This window comes from Orcinus orca, chromosome 19 (genome assembly GCF_937001465.1).
Source record: "Orcinus orca chromosome 19, mOrcOrc1.1, whole genome shotgun sequence".
Classification (NCBI taxonomy): Eukaryota; Metazoa; Chordata; class Mammalia; order Artiodactyla; family Delphinidae; genus Orcinus; species Orcinus orca.
In genome coordinates, this window is record NC_064577.1 from 34,423,013 (window position 1) to 34,442,587 (window position 19,575).

Genomic DNA, 19,575 nt, shown 5'->3' on the forward strand with positions numbered 1-19,575 from the left:
CAGACAGACGGAGCGAACCAGGAAGAATAAGGTGTCCTCCCTCCCACCCCAGACACCCACTTCCCTCCCAGACAGCCAGGGTCAGCCCTTGCTCCAGGTCGGGTCTCCAGGTTCGTTTTAGGCACAGTTTCCTGCCATCTCTGTTGGCTCCTCAACTCTGAGCTTGGGCGGCAGGTTTGAAAGAGGGGTGTTGAATGGGGGTGGAGGGGGCTGATGGGGAAGCAGGGGAAGGGGTAGCCCGTGAGCATGCGTCCAGCGGGCAACACCGAATGATGACAAACACGGGAGTGACGCTTGTCCCATTCCAGGCACTGTACACACTCACGTGCACACACACTCACAAACGTGCATATGCACATTCAGGCGCTCGCACATGCCCCTACAGGGTGACCACTCAGCCCCGTTTTGGACACAGGACCAAAGTTCAGAGGTTATTTAGGCAGGGGCCTGCTCAGGCACCAGTGATGAGGGTCCCCCAGGACTGGGTTCCGTCACTGGGGTCAGTGCATTCTGCTTACGCGGGAAAGGATGTACATAACCTACTCACATGCACTACCCTCAGAACAGTGATGTTCCTACACGGGTTGAGCTCCGCACAGACCTCACATTGATGCAGCTTCCGTTCCTGGCCTGACGGCCCAGCTCCCCTGCTCGGACGTGAGCCACTGTGGCCTGAAGGACAGAAAAGGGCTTCTGGTTTTAGGGCTGTGTTAAGGTTTTCTAGGGAGATACTTGGCCTCGAGCAGGAGGGCATTCTGGTGAACATCTTGTGGGCGCCTCAGAGAAAATTCCAGAGCAGAAAACGTGGCCTCAGGAAATGTGGATGCCTCCACTCTGTGAGCAGCTGGGACGGGACACATTTTTCTGTTACGTTGTCAGCTTTAAAAGCACGGAGGCACGTTCTGCATCAAACTCTAGGACAGGGAAGGGAGCATGACATGAAACGACCAACACCCAGTGGGTCCCAGAGTTCCCCTGAGTTCCCCACGCCTGCCTTTCTCCTCTCACAGTTCAGGGCGGGGTTAACCTTCCAGAGGATTTAAAGATAACTCATTTTTTCTTATTATAAAAGAAAAACATGCCCAGTTTTCTGTATGGTATTGCTGAATTTAATTTTTGTCTTCAATGAAGGTTATAAGTAAACAGCTTTCAAAGTCAAATAAAACTTAAAACCCATGGGATAAAATCTGTGCCGCTGTCTTAGCATTTCCTGTCGCCCGCTCCTGGGTTGGGCTGTTTGGGGGCCGAGTGCCCCTCACGGGGCTCCCTGTTTTGTGGGGTTCGTCCTCTGCAGTTTCCCAACAAAGGGCTCAGGAGCAAAGCCTTGTGCAGGTGTCCTGCCCGAGCTAGGCTCGCCGGGGTGTACGTTCTGGAGTGAGGCGTCCTTTTTCCCTGATTCCTACCTAATCTAAGGTGCCTTGGGTTTTCTGCACACCCGGTAGGAAGTGTGGTGAGAGTTTACAGATCTTGGCAGGTTTAACTGCAGGACTGTTCCTGCGGCTGATGCTGCTCCCCTCTTCTCCTCCCCAGGGATGCAGAGCTCCCGGTCGTGAGAGCCCAGCGGAACCGCCTGTGTGACCTCCTGGGCGTGCCCAGACCTCAGCTCGTCCCCAAGGTAACCACCTGTCCCCTCAGGCCACATGGGGGACCTGGGGCCCCTTCTTTTTCTTTTTTTATAATTTAAAATAGACGCTATTTTAAAATATTTTTCTAGCTTTTTCAATATTTATTAATCAATAGAATTTTTAATATAACATCTGAGTGTTTACTAATCATTATCCAAACAGTAGACCAAACTGAGTATTTAAGTACTCCCACATCCTAGCTGCTATAAGTTTTTAAAAAATTTTTTTTAATTTAATTTTTTAAATTGAAGTATAATTGATTTACAGTGTTGTACCAATCTCTGCTGTACAGCAAAGTGACTCAATTATACAGACATTCTTCTTTTCATATTTTTTTCCATTATGGTTTATCACAGGATATTGATTATAGTTCCCTGTGCTATACAGTAGGACCTTGTTGTTTATCCATCCTGTATATAATGGTTTGCATCTCTAATCCCAACGTCCCAGTTCTTCCCTCTCCCTTCCCACCCCACAACCACAAGACTGTTCTCTATGTCCGTGAGTCTGTTTCTGTTGTGTAGATAGGTTCATTTGTGCCATATTTTAGATTCCACATATAAGTGATATCATATGGTATTTGTTTTCCTCTTTAACTTACTTCACTTAGTATGATAATCTCTAGTTGCATCCATGTTGCTGCAGATAGCATTATTTCGTTCTTTTTATGGCTGAGTAATATTCCATTGTATGTAAACCACATCTTCTTTACCCATTCGTCTGTCACTGGACATTTTGGTTGTTTCCACGTCTTGGCTATTGTGAACAGTGCTGCTCTGAACACAGGGGTGCATGTGTCTTTTTGAATTACAGTTTTGTCTGGGTATATGCCCAGGAGTGGGATTGCTGGATCGTATGGTAATTCTATTTTTAGTTTTCTGAGGAACCTCCACACTGTTTTCTATAGTGGCTGCACCAACTTACATTCCCACCAACAGTGTAAAAGGGTTCCCTTTTCTCCACACCCTCTCCAGCATTTGTTATTTGTAGACATTTTAATGAAGGCCATTCTGACTGGTGTGAGGTGGTACCTCATTGTTGGTTTGATTTGCATTTCTCTCATAATTAGTGATGTTGAGCATTTTTTCATGTGCCTACTGGCCATCTGTATGTCTTCTTTGGAGAAATGTCTATTAAGATTTTCTGCCCATTTTTTGATTGGGTTTTTTGTTGTTGAGTTGTATGAGCTGTTTGTATTTTGGAGATTAAGCCCTTGTCTGTTGCATCATTTACAAATATTTTCTCCCATTCCATAGGTTGTCTTTTCAGTTTTTTTTTTATGGTTTCCTTTGCTGCGCAAAAGCTTGTAAGTTTGATTAGGTACCATTTATTTTTTTTTTATTTGTTGCCTTGGGAGACTGACCTAAGAAAACATTGGTACAATTTATGTCAGAGAATGTTTTGCCTATCCTCTCTTCTAGGAGTGTTACGGTGTCGTGTCTTATGTTTAAGTCTTTAAACCATTCTGAGTTTGTTTTTGTGTATGGTGTGAGGGTGTGTTCCAACTTCACTGATTTCCCCGGGGCCCCTTCTTTGTGAGGCCTCCAAATGCAGCTCCAACAAGCTCCTTCCTTGAATTCCAGGGTCTAGAACATTCAAGGCCATGCTGCCTGCCTCGCTTTCCATGTCACGGTCCACATAGGGCTTTCAGGACCCCAGGGAGGCGGCCCTGGCAGGGCCGTGGGACGGGAGCAGAGCTGAGGCCTCCACTGTCCTCTCCCACCTGCCCCCAACCTCACCCTGCCCCCAACCTCACCCTGCAAGCCAGACCGTGTGCCCATTGCCAGCTCCTCCCCGTGGGCTGAGCCTGGGGGCACCCCAAGCGATGGGGCAGTGTTTCTGCTGCTGCTCCCGCTTGCCCTGTCCCCCGCCCCGCCCCCGCCAGCATGCTCTCTCCAGCCAGGCACGTCTCACGTGTGTCCTGTGGAGCACGGCACCCAGGGCCAGTCCTCTGCCGAGCGCCCTGGCCTCTCTCACCCTCAGAGCAGCATAGCAGCCTTCCGCCGTGTCGGTTGCCCCCAGGACACCCATCCCACTTGGGACTTTGTCACCTCCAGGGCCGCCCAGGGCCGGCTGGTGTCTGCTGAAGTTGCCGTCCTCCACGGCAAGTGTGGTGTGTGCGTTGTAGCTGCGGTTTTCTGAGATCGAGGGCCACAAGCTGTTCTTGCAGGTTGTGGGAGACTTGAGACTTTTTGTGTTTTGTGTGTTCTTGGCAGAGAATCAGAATTTGGTCTGTCGTCAGTCTGTGGGTCCTGCAGGAGCTGGAGTGGGTCGCAGCAACACGGACTGTGGTCCTGGCGAGTGGGCGTGCCCTCCTCCTGTTCCCATCAGCTGTGTCCCTCTGGCCTTGGGTTTGAACCCTGGCTCTGGAGAGGCTGTTTCAGAGCTTCCTGTTGAGGAAGGACGTCCGGGCAGAAGTGCATGGCGGTTGTAGTGCGTGGTTCTAGGTCTCCACGCACCCAGGTGCCTGCCCCGAACACCCCCCGACGTGAGCCTCAGGCTGCGGGGGTCACCGGTTCCCATTTCCGGTGGGCTCACCTGGCAGAGGACTCACGGTGGGAAATGCTGACAAGCAGATTCCAAAGTGACGGGTGCTCCCTGGCAACGTGTGTGCTTAGCGCCACTGTGGCAGCTCCAGGATGTAGGCCCCCTGGTTTCCCTGGTGATGGAAGTGTGACCACCTTTTCTGAGATCTGAGCCATTCGGACATTGTCTTTCGTCATGTGTCAGATCTTTCATGTTCTCTCCAGGTTGTCCGTCTTTTTATACTTTGTCTTCAGGGACCTTGTTCTGGACGCACGTCCTGCCAATGTCCTCTCCTCCAGGGATGGCCTTCTTGTCCTTAGACCTAACGTGGTCCTGTTTGGGGTATCTTGATCTCCTCCAGGGTTGACGTTCTCTGTTTTTTTCTAAAAGCTTTACTGTTTTACCTTTTACGTTTGGACTCACGATCTAGCTGACCCAGCTCCCTTCTCGCTACGTCGTGTCGTCAGGCCACACATGTGGCTCTACTCTTGGACTGTCTGTCCTCTGGGTCTCTCTGTCCATCCGTGAGCCAGCGCAGCCTGTCCTACAGATACAGATGTAGGTCTCAGTCCTAGAGATGCAGGGTTTAGGTCTCACAGTGGGTCACAGTGCCCAGTTGTCTCAATCCTGTGGTCCTTTTTTCTCCATGATTGTCTTCTCTTCCTGGCCATTGGGTTCCCACCCCACCTGTAGAATCAACTTGTCAGTTTGTGCTTCAGGAGTTTGGCCGAGGTTGCCTGCAGCCTGAAGGTCGATTTGGTGAGAAGTCATGTCTCTGCTCTGAGTCTTCTGACCATGAACATGGTGTGTCCATGCATGGACCCCCTCAGTGTTTTATGGTTTTTGGAGCAGAGATGTTGCACATCTTTCTGTAATTGTCCCACAGTTCTTGGATATTCTTCTTTTTTTTTCATTTTTGTTTCTCTTTGCCTTTCAGTTTGGGAAGTTTCTGTTGACCTGTCTTCAAGTTCACTGTTTCCTTGGCCACATCTGGTCTTAGGACAAGCCCGTCCGAGGCATCCGTTTCAGTTACAGTGTTCGTGGTCTCCAGTGCTTCCACCGCTGCTTACATTGTCTGTCCCTGCGTGGTGCCAGTTTGTCCACTAGGGTCCTTGGCGTATTAATCACAGCTGTTTCAAATTCCTGGTCTGATAGTTCCAACGTCTCTGCTGTTTCTGAGTCTGGTTCTTACATTTGCACTGTCTCTTCAGACTGCTTTTTCTTGCCTCTTGTTGTATTTTGTACTTTTTTGATGAAGGCAGCCTTGTTGGGGGAACAGGAGCTAAGTAACCAGAGCACAGGGTGCTTGCTGCAGCAGCAGGTCCTGGGCAGAGCCCCTCCCGGTTCTTGTTCTCATCCTCAGGGAAACCACAGGAGGGGCTGAAGTCCCTTTGTCTCGTGTTATAATAGAGCCACAGCGCAGTTTTTGATCAGTGTTTATGTAGTTTATCTTTTTTAATCATTTCACTTTCAATTTCTGTGTTCCTACATTTAAATGTGTTTCTTATGAACAGTAGATAGGCCTCATCTCTTTTTAATCCAGTTTAACCGTTTTTGGTAATTGGAGTGTTTTGTCCACTTACATTTAATGTGTGAGTTTGGATTTGCTGGGTTTGTTTGCCATCTTTCCATTTTCTGTTCAACCCTGTTTGTTTCTTTGCTCCTTTCTTGCCTTTGTTTGGACTGGTTAACGACTTTTTTTTTCCTTGCGGTACGCGGGCCTCTCACTGTTGTGGCCTCTCCCGTTGCGGAGCACAGGCTCCGGACGCGCAGGCTCAGCGGCCATGGCTCACGGGCCCAGCCGCTCCGTGGCACGTGGGATCTTCCCGGACCGGGGCATGAACCCGCGTCCCCTGCATCGGCAGGCGGACCCTCAACCACTGTGCCGCCAGGGAAGCCCAGTTAACGACATTTTTACCATTTCACTTCCCCTTCTGTTAACTTCCTGCAGTTTTCCTGCTGTTTGTTAGTGACTGCCCATCAGGACAGCATTCCTTCCCCACATACGGCAGTCAGGACGGGTGGCACCGGGCGGAGGGCTCTGGCTGCGGTGCCCTTCCTTCCCAGGGCCCAGATGGTCATGGCCTGCCTTCCGTTCAGCCGCCTCTCTCTTCATTGTCCTTCAGTTCTTCACTGTGCTCTTAACTCTCTGTTCTCCTTGTGGCTAAGTTATTTCTGAGGTGATGTCTTTTTCCCCCTTTCCTCCCCCCCGATCATGCTGTACTAGTGTCTGCCTTGCCTGGCCCTTCTCTGGGGCCCCTACAGGACCCCCTCAGATGCGGGCTGAGGGCAGCTCTGGTCGGCCTCCAGGTGACACTGTGGGTGACAGGGATGGCTGGCAGGCCAAGTGTCAACTCTCCCTTCTCCTTGTGTGACAGCCACACACAACACTGGCTTCCTAAGGAAACGTGCTTTCTACATTAGGAAAATGTCGCACAGATAGATGAAGTTGGGGGAACAGTATAGTCACCCTCCCCACCTGCTTGCTGCCCAGAGGTTGTGTTGGCCACGGGGCTCCTGGCATGTTCGGGGAAGCGGCACAGATGCAGTTTCCTGCAGGAAGCGTGACCCAGGGAGGGCTGGGGAGACGGCGCTGACCGGCCTGACCCTGTCATGTGTCCTCCGCAGCCCAGTGTCCGCTGAGGCCAGTCCGGGAAGCTGAGTCCTTGCCTCTGCCTGCCTGGGAGGAGGAGCCCGGGCATGGTCGGCATGGAAGACCTGGACGGACGGCGGCGGTCTGGCTGGTGCGTGTGAGGGACCTGGAGTTCATCACCTGGAGGTGGCATTTCCTTCCATGCATCCTGTGCCACAGTGACCTGGGCTGTTGGTGCATTTGTCCTATCTCTAACCTGTGTCTTACTTATAAAATCATCATGCTGAGCAGCTCTGTATCTGCCTGTGCCTGACACTGGTGCCGGTGGGGGAGCTGGAACCAGAGGGGGTTGTAGGCTCCTGCACCGAGACCCGCTGGGAGGGGTGGCCCCAGGGGGGACAGGCCGGTTGCAGCCTCCCGTGTGCTGTCCTGTCGCCACGTCCACCATGGCCTTGTTGGGCTTGCTCGTAGCCACTGACAAGCTCTGAGCGACTCACGTTACATGTCAGATGCTGCAGGGGCAGAGAAGGTGCCATGCCTCGGGGTGGGGGTGGGCCGCCTCCGGGTCTCTCTTGCAGCGCGGGTGGGGGCTGTCTTCCCTCATCACCCCATTCTAGTGCCCAGCGCGCACTGCGGTCGCACGCACGTCACCTGCCCTCGTGCAGTTTCATTCAGTCAGAAAGAGCCAACCTGTGTTCTCAGAATCCCACCAGGACCAGTTCAGCCACAAAGGGGACTTGTGACAGCAGCTCAAACCCTCAACGGAAGCAGGGCATGGTCAGTGGCTTCATAGATCTGCCGACATGTGGCCTCCAGGAAGTGGTTCTCTGGTGACGGGAGAAGAACCACATTGTCTGAACCTTTTTTTTCATTTGTCCAGAATGGGGTACACACTCAGGGTTTCTGAAGCAAAGACAGGCTGCTTTTGTCCACATGGGCTGGCACTCATGCTGGCCTGTCCAGGGGGCAGTGAGGCCGATGTGTGTAAAGGTTCCCCACTTGAGCACCTGCATGGCCAGTCTCAGTGCTGAGGGGTCAGGCCGCCTCCTGCGGGAGCCTTTGTGTGGCAGGCTCCTGGTCCATCCCCACCCTTCCACCTGCTGCTTCACGGGTTGAGGTCTGGATGCAGGACAGATGTGGACGGGCAGGTAGAACATCTGAGGTGAAGTCGTCCAGCCACGGGCCCAGGATAGTGTTCCTGCACCTGGGCCACGGGACAGACCGCCCCTCCTGGGACGTGCGCGCCCACGGGTCCACGGCTGGAGGCCACCGTAGGTGGTGTTGGTACAATCCTGAGACGTGTTTTCCTGCTGCCTTTGCTAAGTGAGTTTCTCCTGCTCCAGTTGAGCCAGTGGACATGCCGGGATCGCTGACCTTCCCTGAGAGTGGAAGCCCATGTTAGTCTTGCGTGAGGTTTTAACTTTAATTTCATTTAAGCCTTAAAACATGTCTCCTCTTGAAAATAAGTAGAGAGTTTTCCATTTTCAATGGAAGAACAGCTAGAGGCCCCATAGCTGGTGGACGTTGTCACGTGGTGAGGGGTTCTGGATGGCCAGGCGGCCTCAGGCCACATGAGGCCACGCTGGTTGGAAGGCTCTCCTGCAGGGTGGCCACAGGAGGCCCCACTTGTATCCCTGCAGCAGGCGGGGTCCACAGAGCAGCACCTAGACCTTGGCTGAGAAAACCAAGCAAGGAGCTTTTGAGAAGGAATAAAATGAAATGTTTTTAGCATAATTTTTTAAAAACACCAAGATTGCAGAGACATGGTCTCTGAGACATGGAGACAGGCCAGTTTACCACATTGATGATACTGTGTCATGAAGCAATTCTTCCGTTGCTGGTCTACCTTTGCAACCCGAGGAAAACCAACAAAGCCGGCAGTGTCCAGCTGCCCCTGCACACCTTCGGCCATGTCAGATCCTACTGGTCAGCACCTGTTCTCATCAGGCGCCTGGTGGCTGGGAACCTCCTCCTTCGTTTGGAGTCCATCTGGGTCCAGGTGACGGCTTTGTGGGGAGTCCCCCCTCATGACTGACGACGTGGCCAGAAGCAGACAACAGCAGAGGTGGACATCGTGGAAAGCAGTGATCTGAAGCAATTCGGGGTGGGTGGACAGTGCTGGGCTGCCACCTGGTAGAGGGAGTGGTCAGGAGACCCCCCCCCCCCGAAAGGGGCAGAGAAGGGCACCTGTGGCCCCAGTGGGAGTGAGGTGGGTGGGTCTGAAGAGCCGCAAGAAGCCTCGTGCCTGAAACAGGATATGTGAGGGCAGCGGTGTGGCCGTGAGCACATGGCCATGTCCCAGACACAGAGGGAACCATCCCAGTGAGCAGGTCCCTGGCGTCCCCAGGATCCATGTCTGCTGAGCCCTGGAGGCTGGCTGGGAAGTGTGGATGTGACAGCATAAGGCCCAGGGCCAAATCTAGTAGCAGACCCCACATACAGCTGGGGCCCTAAATAGCTGTACCCTCAGCAGCAAGGAGAGTGAGAAGTAGGTCCCCACAGGAGCACATCTGTCTTGGTCTCTGCCCAGTGCTGGTGGAGAGGAATGTGATCACAATGGCCCCCAACCAGTGGTGCTGACAGACACTGGGCAGAGGAGGCAAACAAAACCCTCTCTGGAAGGACGCAGGCTGAGCCCTACAGAGAGAGGAACATAAGCTCACATCCCCAAATTGCACAAAATGCACAAAGAAAAAAGGCACCATTGGCAAGACCTTAATAAAATCAGACCCCAAAAGACACAAAATATAAAATGAATTCAGTTTTGAAAAGGGTTAGAAATTATCAAGAGGAAATTAGGGGGAAAAAGGCTCAATGGATGAATTAAACAACCACCTAGACATGGCTGAAGAGAGAATTGGGGAACTGGAAGATCTGAAGGAGTTTTATCCAGAAAAACAACTGGAAAATATGAAAACAAAGTCAAGAGACACCAGAGAACCTGCCCTGTGTGCAGCTGGGGTCTCGGGAGACGGTGCCACATACTTGGTGGTAGAAGCAAGATCCCAAACAGGACAAGCTCACGTCTGGACATGTTGCAGCAGAACTGCTGGGAGACTGGGTGGTCCGGGCAGCTGCCCCTCTTGGATGGCAACAGTGGACTTAACACTGGAAGGAGATCCTCATCGAGCTGAGAGAAAACCATTCACCTCGGCTGGACTGAAGCTAGTACAGCTGTCATTCAGGGAAGAACAAAATAGGTCGTTACAGATAAAACAAACCTCCTTAATGCCACTGATGGTTTCCAATCTTGACACTGTTGACATTTGAGGTCGAATAATTCTTAGTTGTGGGGACCGTCCTGTGTGTTGCAGAATGTTTAGCAACAACCTAGATGCCAGTAGCAAACCCCCTTCCCAGCTGTGATGACAGAAGTATCTTCAGGCAGATTCTGGGGGCAGATTCTAGTGGATAAAGCTTAGGGATCATTTTCCTGCTGCCACGTGAATGCAGGTGCAAGAGACAATGTTGGGCAGAGAAAACTATAAACAACGACCATGTAACAAAAAGAATAACGGCTAATATGTAGATTTTTAAAAGCACGTAGAATTTCTTTTTAATGGACAGTAGTAGCATACAGTATAAAAATAAACGTGCATTTTTAGAAGGTCCTGTAGCCAGAACACTGATCCTCTTGCCTCTGACCAACACCTCGTGTGCTTTGGGAAGGGTCTTCCGAGACTCTGCATGCAGAGACCCTGATGCTTTTAAATCACCAAGGCGGGGAATTCTGACTCAGACGTGACTCCACAATGAGGCCACTCCTGATTGTTCAGGCCCCCTGACCCTACTCGGACCCAGGAGTTACTGCCTTGTTAACATGAAGTTAGGGCAGGGCTCCCATCAGTGGGAATCATCACTCAACTCCAGCATTAATGGCACCCATGATTCAACACATCAATGATTTGTTCTTGGATCAAGGAGACAGGCCCCCAGGGGTAGCAGCCGTGCGTCACCTTTAGGGAAAAGCCATTGGCCTCCTGGGACCGAGAGACCAGATGCACAAAGGGACAATTCCAGATCGTGTCTCAACATAGAAGTGTGTAGCCACTGGTCCCCAATGGCCAGGACGTGGTCACAACTGCCAGCTTCCCCAGTTCTAGCCATACATCCAACTTAGGACCAATCGGAGAAGGAGACTCACTCCCCTGACGGCTCACGCCCACGGCCCCCCGCCAGGCACAGCGGGGCCTCCCCCTCCGCCCGCAGGTCTCTGCTGCGCTTGGTGAGGGGTCAGCTCCCCACCAGACAAGCCGTGAGCACCCAGCCCCTGTCCCCAGGGTGGGCCTTGTCTAGTTCCATGTCTCTCACACATGCGGCCCCCCACATGGATGGAGCCAGCCACCCACCCAGACACGGACCAGACTTTCCACAGTGGCCAGAGCTGGGAACGAGGCAGGCGTTGGGGAGCCGTGCAGTGACTAGAACGAGTGACTAGAACGTCTGCCACAGACACGGGGGAGGCTCTCTGGGGAGGGTGCATTGTGCGGCCACGCCCTCTGCTCCATGTCTCCGTCTGTGGTATCTGTACACACGTGTGGACACGTGTCAGAGATACACGGTGGGTGTGGACAACACCCCTCAGGCTTGTGCTCACGGCTGTGTGCTTTACCACACGTAAACCACACCCGATAAGAACACTAAGACGCGCCCTCCTGGTGAAGGGGATTTGAGGGGCATCTGGGTGCCACCCTCCACCGGGCACGTTCCCCACTGGGGGCCACGGGGCCATCCTTCCCTCCTTGCTCTCGACCCTGGGCTGCGGCTGCTGGGGGCCTCGTACATACCTGGGAGCAGCTGCCATGGGTCTGTCAGCTGAAGTGAAGGAAATCCCGGCCCTCCTGCAGGTGCAGCGACCTCAGATTGTCTTCAAATGCGCCCCCTGTGAGGTCCTGGGGGAGGAGCGACAGGTCTGGCTCTATCCAGGCCTCCCCTGGCCTGCACTGGGGACCCCAAGAGCCTCCCTTGGGGGCCTGGGGTTTGGGGTTGCCTGTGGCCACCTGTTAGGTGGTCCACTATGAACTTCGGCTCCACTGCTAAAAGGAGAGGGTCCAGAAGGAGAAAAGTGCCGGAAGGGAACCTGTTGGCAGTTGGCCACAATGTCCCATAGGTCACCAGGGAGGCTGGGGGCAGGGGGTCCTCTGAGGTGCCTCCACCAGCCTGGCCTCGGCCCCTCCCCGCACGAGGCAGCTGGCCCCCCGCGGGGACTCGGGGGAGGAGGTGAGGCTCATGGGCAGTCCCTTCCGCTCATTTCTTGGTCCAGGGCAGAGCCAGCTTCCCCTGTCCTGACTGGTCCTGGGGTCTCCATGGTGGCCCCCTTGCCCCACCCCCATGGCCTCTGCAGGGCCACAGGTGGGAGGCAGCCCTGGGGACAGAAACTGTGACCCAACAGCCAGCTCCCGCCTCCTGCTCCGTACCCACCCCCACGGCCGAGACCGAAGGCAGTCCCTGCCCACGTCTTCCCTGTACCCTTGTTGGTGCGGGACTTGGGGGTGGGTCCCCAAACTCTTCAGCTGGGCCCGTGCACTGGTGCTGCTTCGGCCGCCCTCCTGTGCGGGGCCACGGCGGGGTTTCAGGAAACATCTGCAGGCTCCTGTCCCTTGTCCCAGCGCCACCTGCCAGGTCCCCTCCTGCCTCCATAACCAACAAAGCGGGGGCCTCTCTGCCAGGACGTGGGAGGGGCTGCCTGACCACCACACTCCTTCCTGTTGGGTGTCATCCGTCTGTCCTTGGGCCCAACACAGGGAATCACCCTTGTCCTGGGCTGTTTCTGCTCCTCTTACTGCTGTTACCTGGCCTTTGGTAGAAGTATTTAAATGAAAACCATTCTACCTGGAAAACACCTGAAATTTCCACATTCTGTCCTCTACCTGCTGTCTGTTCTTAGCCCCCGTTTTCTCCTCCCATTCTCTCTCTGCTTCCAAGTTTTCAAAGGAAATACACGTGGGTTCAGGGCCAGCCCAGCCACAGACCTGGGCTTGTAAAGGGGCCACCGGGAAGGTACTCATGTGTCCATGAGTGGACACACCCCCTTAAGAGAATTAAAAAGGTCAGACGTGAAACCAACAAGGACTAGAACCCAGAGGGTACAGAGGACTCCTCGGGTGAGGAGAAGACACACAATCCCGTGGACAAGAAGCTGATCAGAAACATCAGGACACAGGAAATCCACACGCCTGACAGATGCGGGAAAGGTCTTGGCCTCAGCAGGGATCAGATGGAAATGAACCCCACAGTCCAGTCGTGAGGCCTAGAGGGACCCCTCCCTCCCTGCCTCTGGGCGTGTCCCCTGGCCTGGCCTCCTGGGCGTTGTCTAGCGAAGCAGAAGACATGGCTACCCCACGACCCGTGAAGAGCGTCAGGACCCTCCATGAGAAGCTCTGGTGTGATGCCCACGGCTGGGTCCCGAAGCGCCAACGGGAAGAGGAAAGCAGGCCTCAAGCATGACATGGAGGAGACCGGACCCCCAGAAACACAGCCAACTCTCACATGGCCCGCAGACATGCACTCTGCACCAAACGGATTAGCGGAGCAAGTACAGAATCGGGCGGCGCTGGGGGAGGGCATGTCGCCTGTTAAACTGTGCAGCCGGTTCTGGAACAGAGGCCACAGAGTTTTCTTAAAGGGCAGATGGTTAGCATTTATGGCTTTGTGGCCATACGTCCTCTGTGTTCTAGTAAAACTTTATTTACAGAAGCAGCTGGTGGGCCACACTTAGGCCATTTTCTGAAGGTGTTAAGAATTCAATAAAGTTTATTCAAACAAGAAAAACGTGAGAAAAGTTCTAAAAAGAATAATGAAGGAAGACTATCCTTACTCAGTGGTGAACATCATAAAGCTATAGTCAGTAATGGTCCATGACAGATGCGTAGAAAAAGGCCAAGACTCCAGAAACAGCGCCAAATCCACATGCATACCCAACACACACAGACGCCATTTCCTGACTGGAGAAGATGAGGGTTTCTCACCAAATGATGTTAGGACCACTGAGGACCCAAACAGAAAGAAGAAAGTCTGGATCCCTATGATAATCTTATAACAAAATAAATTCCAGTTGTACCAAAAATATAAGGATAAAACAGGAGTCTGAGGACCAGACTTGGATAATGTTTTTTTAAATATCACAGTGAGAAATGATTGTCTTAGAATGAATAAAACCCCCAAAAGCCATAAAAGGAAAAATTAATTTGATTATATCCAAATAACAAACTTCTAAATGGCAAAAGATATAAATTCAGTTAAATGACACAAAAATCTGCAACATCACAGACAGTAGTTTGTTTCTGTTACTGTATAAAGAAAAATACTTAGAGACCAATAGAGAAATGGGCCAATGACAAGGATAAGGTACCAAAAGGGAAATAAAGATGAATACAAATACACGAAAAGATGCCCTCCTTACTCACAATGTGACATTGCCAACTGGAACCATAAACTTATTGTTTTTCACCTGTGGTTTGCAAAGGTGGAAGGTTTGGTCACAGCGCTGGAGAAGGGTCATGGTGGGGGCAGGGTATGTGAACTGGCTCAGCCTCCAGGGACAGAATGGCTGGTCTCACGACTGATGGTGGGCACATTCTTTGACCAGCACCTTTCAGACATTTATCCCATATGTGTAGCCACTTGAGCAAAATTATGCACATATAAAGATATCCACGGCAGCATTATTCCTAACGGTGAACAGTAAAACTGGCCTAAAGGTACATCGATAAGTAACTGGATAATAAATGTATGAAACACCCATATAATCGTGTGGGATGCAGATGTTTTTTAAGTGAGGTACATGAATCCCTCAGAAGCTCCTGCAGCCAGCGATGAAGGTGTTCCTGCGAGCAGAACGGACCCTGGACCTGAGCCTCGGGAAACACGTTAAACCACAAGCCGGTTTCGTCAACAAACAGATTGTAAGAAAGTGAGGGGGACAAAGGTCACACTGGGTCTGCATTCCAACAGGCAAGTATGAAAAGATAGAACATGTCTACAAGGCAGTTAGAGAGATTTCAACACTGATGGGATATCTGGAAATTTGGGGTGACATAGTGGTATTATGGTAGTTTTTTTAGCTTTTAATCTTTTCAGGAAACAATAATGAAGAAATGAGGCTAGAATTTGCCTCGCTCCCAGGTTGGGGGAGTTGGGGCTTGGGGCTGGCTTCTTTGCTTTGGCTGAAACGTGCTGGAAAGTTTCCTTCCTAAAAAGGTAACAGAGTTGGGTGGCACCAGCGGATTTATATGGAATTAACTCCAAGATATACTATTATGCGAAAAAAGCGAAACAAAGAAGTATGTATAACGTGCTGCTGTGTGTTAAAAAGAAAAATCACATACACCTTTGTGTTTCTACCTCTAGACCCTCTAAGGAAACAAAGTGGGTGACAGGGATGGGTTCCTTCCCACCCAAAGTCTGCTCTCTGGGAAGGGTTTGCATGGGTGGGGGTGTTCCCTTCGTGGCAACTTCGGGTCCCTGAGAAGTAGACCCTTAAGAGAGCCTATCTCTGAAAAGCTAGGTATCATTTGTGTAGAATTAAAACTTTCATTTTACAACGGTTCCTTGCAGCCCCGTAATCATTCACCCAATTCCCCTGGCAACTTGAACATTGTCTTGGCCTCTTAGGAAACTGCTTTCAAACCAGGAAACCCAAAGCCAGGTGGGTCTGTCCCTGTGGCAGGCAGGCCCCAGATGGCCACGAGCCTGCCTCATTGCACCCACATCCCGTGGAACCCCCTTCCCTGGTATGTCACTTCTGTGATTAGGTCACACGTTAGTGTGACGTATGTCTTGCTACTGACCCTGCCCCTTGCTGGCTTTCACAGAATAAGCTGCCATGGTTGGCGGGCCTGCAGAGCAAACAGCCGGCAAAGCACTGAGGCCCTCGGCCAACACCCTGGAGATCTGACTCCTGCCAAGGACCATGAGAGCTTGGAAGCAGGTCTGCCCCAGGCGAGCCTCTTGATGAGACATCATCACCGGCAGACACCACCACGCTCACCTGAAGCTGAAAGCCACCTGTGGTGCCTGGACTTATGACCCACAGAAACGTGAGGAAGTAAACATGTGCTGTTTGAGGCTAGTTTGTTATGTAGTGACAGTTAAATGATGCAGGTTCAAGCTGGCAAACAGTCAAACAAGAAAACCTCAAGGTGACACGTTGGGACTGGAGCCACCCGGCTGCCTGGCCCTGGGACACTCAGTGTACAGCCACCTGCAAAAGCACAAAGCTGGCCCCTACCTGACCCCACACACAAACAGCAACTCAAAATGGGTCCAAGACCTACAAGAAGGAGCTGAAACCATAAAACCCTTAAGAAAAAAGCACAGGGGTAAATCTTCATGACTCTAGATTGGGTGGTGGTTTCTTAGCCTTGACACCCAAAACAGAAATCAAATTACAAATAGATAAAATGGACTTTCTCAAAGTTAAGCACTTTTTGTGCATCAAAGGACACCGTCAAGAGAATGAAAAGACAGCCCACAGGATGGGAGAAAATATTTGCCAATGCATCCAGTTGGGGACTTGAGTCTAGAAATACAGAGAACTCTGAGGACTCAACAAAAAGACAAAGAGCCCGATTAGAAAATGGGTGAAGGACCTGAACAGACACTTCTCCACAGGAGGCAGACACGTGGCTAACAGATGCTCCACGTCCTCCGTTGTCAGGGAGACGCAAACGGAAACCGCCGTGAGAGCCGCTCATCCACCAGGATGGCCTTGACGAACAAACATGTCACGAGGTGGGCAAGGATACGAGAAACTGGAACCTTTGGGCAGCGGGGGGTGGGGGGGCATAAGTCACCCTAAGACCAGTGATTCCACCCCAGCTCTGCGTCCGAGAGAACTGAAAACACGTCCACATGGAAATCTGACCTGAATTTTCACACGGCCTCATTCAAACTGACAAAGCCTGTTGTGCCCATGGGATTCTGTTCTGGTCCAAGTGTTCAGCTCACCTGTGGCCGTGCAGAGTCTCCACCAACTGAGCAGAGGAAACCACACCTCTACTGCCTCACAGTTTCTGTGGGGCTGGAGCTCAGGGCTGGGCCTGGCCATGCAGGGACCAGCTGGGACCCTGAGGCCACTCCTGGCGCCAGGCTCCTGGGGCCAGCCTGTTCTCACGCCCGTTTTCCCGACAGTTGGGTGGCTTCTCCAAAGTGGCAACTCAAGCGAGGGGCAGAATCAGGACATCCAGCCTGTTCTCCGGCCCTGCATGGCCCCGACCAACACGCTACAACGCCCGCTGTCCCCCGTGTCTGAGCTCGGGCCCCATGGGAGCACAGCCTCGGGGAGGTGACGGTCCCCATCAGGATGCACTGGCCTGGTGGGGCCCCTGTGCAGGCGCCTGGGCCACACGGCAAACCGCAGTTAGAAGCTGTGAGTAACACCAGTCAGTGCAGAAGGGGGTCTGGGATCTTAAAAACAGCCACCAACAGAGGGCTCCCCCTTCTCTGGCACCCTCCACGTACACGTGGAGCCACCTTTGCTATGAACGTGCGTAGGGGCCGCAGGCTCCCTGAGCCCAAGGCTGGTGAGAGTCTGCACCTGATGTGGGGTGAGAGGCATGTTCTGCTTGGTTCCCCACTGCTGTTGGGGAACGCTGGCAAATGAACGTGCACCTGCTTCCCTTCCGCTAAAGCCACTGCCTCCAGGAAGGCCTCTGGCCTGGCACCCTGTTTACCAAGGTTTCAACCTCAGAGGCTGGAAACTGCTGGAAGCAGTGGCCTGTGTCCCCAACTACGCGTCATCCCACGTCCCCAGTGGCACAGCACAGGGACCTGCTCACCCATCCACTACTGTCCCCTCTTGACCCTTTGGGGCAGCCCCGCCCCACATGAGCCAACCTGGGCCCTGTAGTCCTGGTGGATTAAGGACACTTTATACTTGCATTTGTGATAATCTTTCTGACCACGGGGAGGAATTTCCAAAACAGGACTAAAAGGACACTAAAAGTGTTCATCACAAGAGAAAAATTGATAAATGTACTGTGTTAAAAATAAGCTTTTTGCGGGACTTCCCTGGTGGTCCAGCGGGTAAGACTCCACTCTCCCAATGCAGGGAGCCTGGTCGGGGAACTAGATCCCACAGGCATGCTGCACCTAAGAGTTCGCATGCCGCACCTAAAAGATCCCACATGCCGCAACCACGACCCAGCGCTGCATGCATGCATGCATAAATAAAATTAAGTTTTTCTGGGAAGAACCTGTGAAAAGACAAGTCACAACTGGGAGAAAACATCTGCTAAACACTAGTCGACCAAGGGCCAGCACCACTCAATGCAGAGCTCCCAGAAACCAAGGAGAAGAGATGGACAGGCCAGCAGGGCGGGGGTGAGGGCTCCAAAATCAGGAGAACGTCCCCATCACCAGAGCCCACCAGCAGGCTTCGTGGTGGGAACTTGCACACCAGGAAACGGAACCCACTCAGGGAAGGAGGGAGTTCAAGCACAGGGGCCTCTCTGCAGGACCCCAGCGTTGGGCCCAGAGCCAAGAAACGAGCACCTGTCCTGCATGGCCGCAAATAGGGAGAAAAGGCAAGGGGTTGATGGAGAAAACCGCTGGGACGGCAGTCACTTGGCAGGGATTGGGGGGATGCAGTGTCGGCGCAGGTGCTTCTGGGCGTCCTTGTCCCCTACAGCTCTCATGGGAAATGCAACCTGCCTCATGGGGCACCATCGCCGCCACCTCCCCGACACCCCAGGCCTGGCTGGAGGTGGCCCTGTTGTCTCCTGTCCCCACCCCCATGCGGATCACTCTCCTGGCCCCCCAGAGCGGCAGTCATCACCTCCCGTCCTAGCCCACAGCTTCCTGGTGGACACAACATACCACCTCCTGACCCTGGGGCTGTCCCAGCCACACATGCCCCAGCCTGACACTCACCAGCTTCACGCAGATGACAAAGGGTGGCTGTGCAGCTCGGAAGTGCAGGACCGGGACCCGGGGCTTGGGCCTTTCCTGAGAGGAGAGAAGGGCCACAGGCTGCTCCACCTTGCTCCCCAGTCCCCCACCTCTGCCCTGCTCACAGCTCGATGCCCTCAGACAGGCGCCCGGGCCACAGCCAGACCCAGGGCTGGACCTGGTCTCCAGCACCTCCACCCAGCCACCTATGGCTGCCACAGGACTAACCTGAGGTGGGCAGCGGACAGACCCAAGCCTGCAAGGAGCACCTTCCAGCAGGGACAGGGGCAGGTGGGGGCAGGCACGGGTGCCCTCTGGGGTCCTGGAGACCCCAGGAGCCTGAGGGCTGCATCTGCCAGGCCTGGCAGCTGTCTGGGCCCAGATGGCCTTTCCCAAGGAGGAAGGTTCTGGGCAGTGTCTACTCAAAAGGCCCAGGGCAGCACCCCAGAGTGCAGTGTGGGCGGCTGCTGTGCATGACCATGGGGCTCGGTGGGGAGGGGGCGCACCTGAGAGTCCTCGTAGCAGTAGAAGCCCTTCTTGATCTTGTTCTCGTCCACATCGCAGAAGGCGACCACCTGGGGAGGACCCAGGACGCCAGCCTCAGGGGCAGTGGGGGCAGTGCTGCTGGATGGGGGAGGGGTGGGACAAGGGGTGGGCCCCACCTTGCACCGTGACCCTGCCGTCAGGCTGCGGTAGAGCCGGCGGCCCTGCCGGCCCGCATTCCAGATGGTGAAGGTTGCCCAGTGGGGCAGGGCCCACTCTTCCAGGAAGCGGACGCGGTGGGTCCAGATGGTGGTCCTGTGGGGGATGGGGGTTTGGGGGTCGTGACCCAGGAGGGCAGGGCCTCCAAGCGCCCCAGGCCTTCCTCCCCCCACCCCTGAGCCTGCCCACAAGTCCCCCTGGTTTGGGGCCCCTGGGGCAGCGCTGCAGCTGTTGGCTGAG

The 19,575-nt window shown here is 53.4% G+C and overlaps 2 protein-coding genes across 20 annotated transcripts in view; one reads left to right on the top strand and one right to left on the bottom strand.

Moving 5' to 3' along the window:
- Positions 1-7,022, top strand: part of TBCD (tubulin folding cofactor D) — a 176,468-nt gene extending 169,446 nt beyond the window's left edge. For 3 of the 4 annotated variants that reach the window (XM_049701841.1, XM_049701842.1, XM_049701843.1), the window contains one exon: positions 1,531-7,022. In XM_049701841.1, coding sequence (XP_049557798.1) covers positions 1,531-1,684 — 154 coding nt within the window. In that variant the 3' untranslated portion in view covers positions 1,685-7,022. The remainder of the gene's footprint in view (positions 1-1,530) is intronic. The other variant, XM_004275611.4, reaches the window with a different exon arrangement.
- Positions 1-19,575, bottom strand: part of B3GNTL1 (UDP-GlcNAc:betaGal beta-1,3-N-acetylglucosaminyltransferase like 1) — a 139,292-nt gene that overhangs the window by 13,395 nt on the left and 106,322 nt on the right. For 3 of the 16 annotated variants that reach the window (XR_007473403.1, XM_049701849.1, XM_049701851.1), the window contains 5 exons: positions 19,296-19,431; positions 19,140-19,208; positions 18,616-18,690; positions 11,532-11,636; positions 5,048-9,918 (listed from right to left, as the gene is read on the bottom strand). Coding sequence is in view for 3 of the 16 variants with exons in the window: in XM_049701849.1 (XP_049557806.1) it covers positions 11,556-11,636; positions 18,616-18,690; positions 19,140-19,208; positions 19,296-19,431 (361 nt within the window). In the remaining 13 variants the exon portion in view is untranslated. Of the gene's footprint in view, positions 1-5,047; positions 9,919-11,531; positions 18,691-19,139; positions 19,209-19,295; positions 19,432-19,575 lie in introns of those variants that run through there. The other 13 variants (XR_007473401.1, XR_007473402.1, XR_007473396.1 and 10 more) reach the window with 9 other exon arrangements.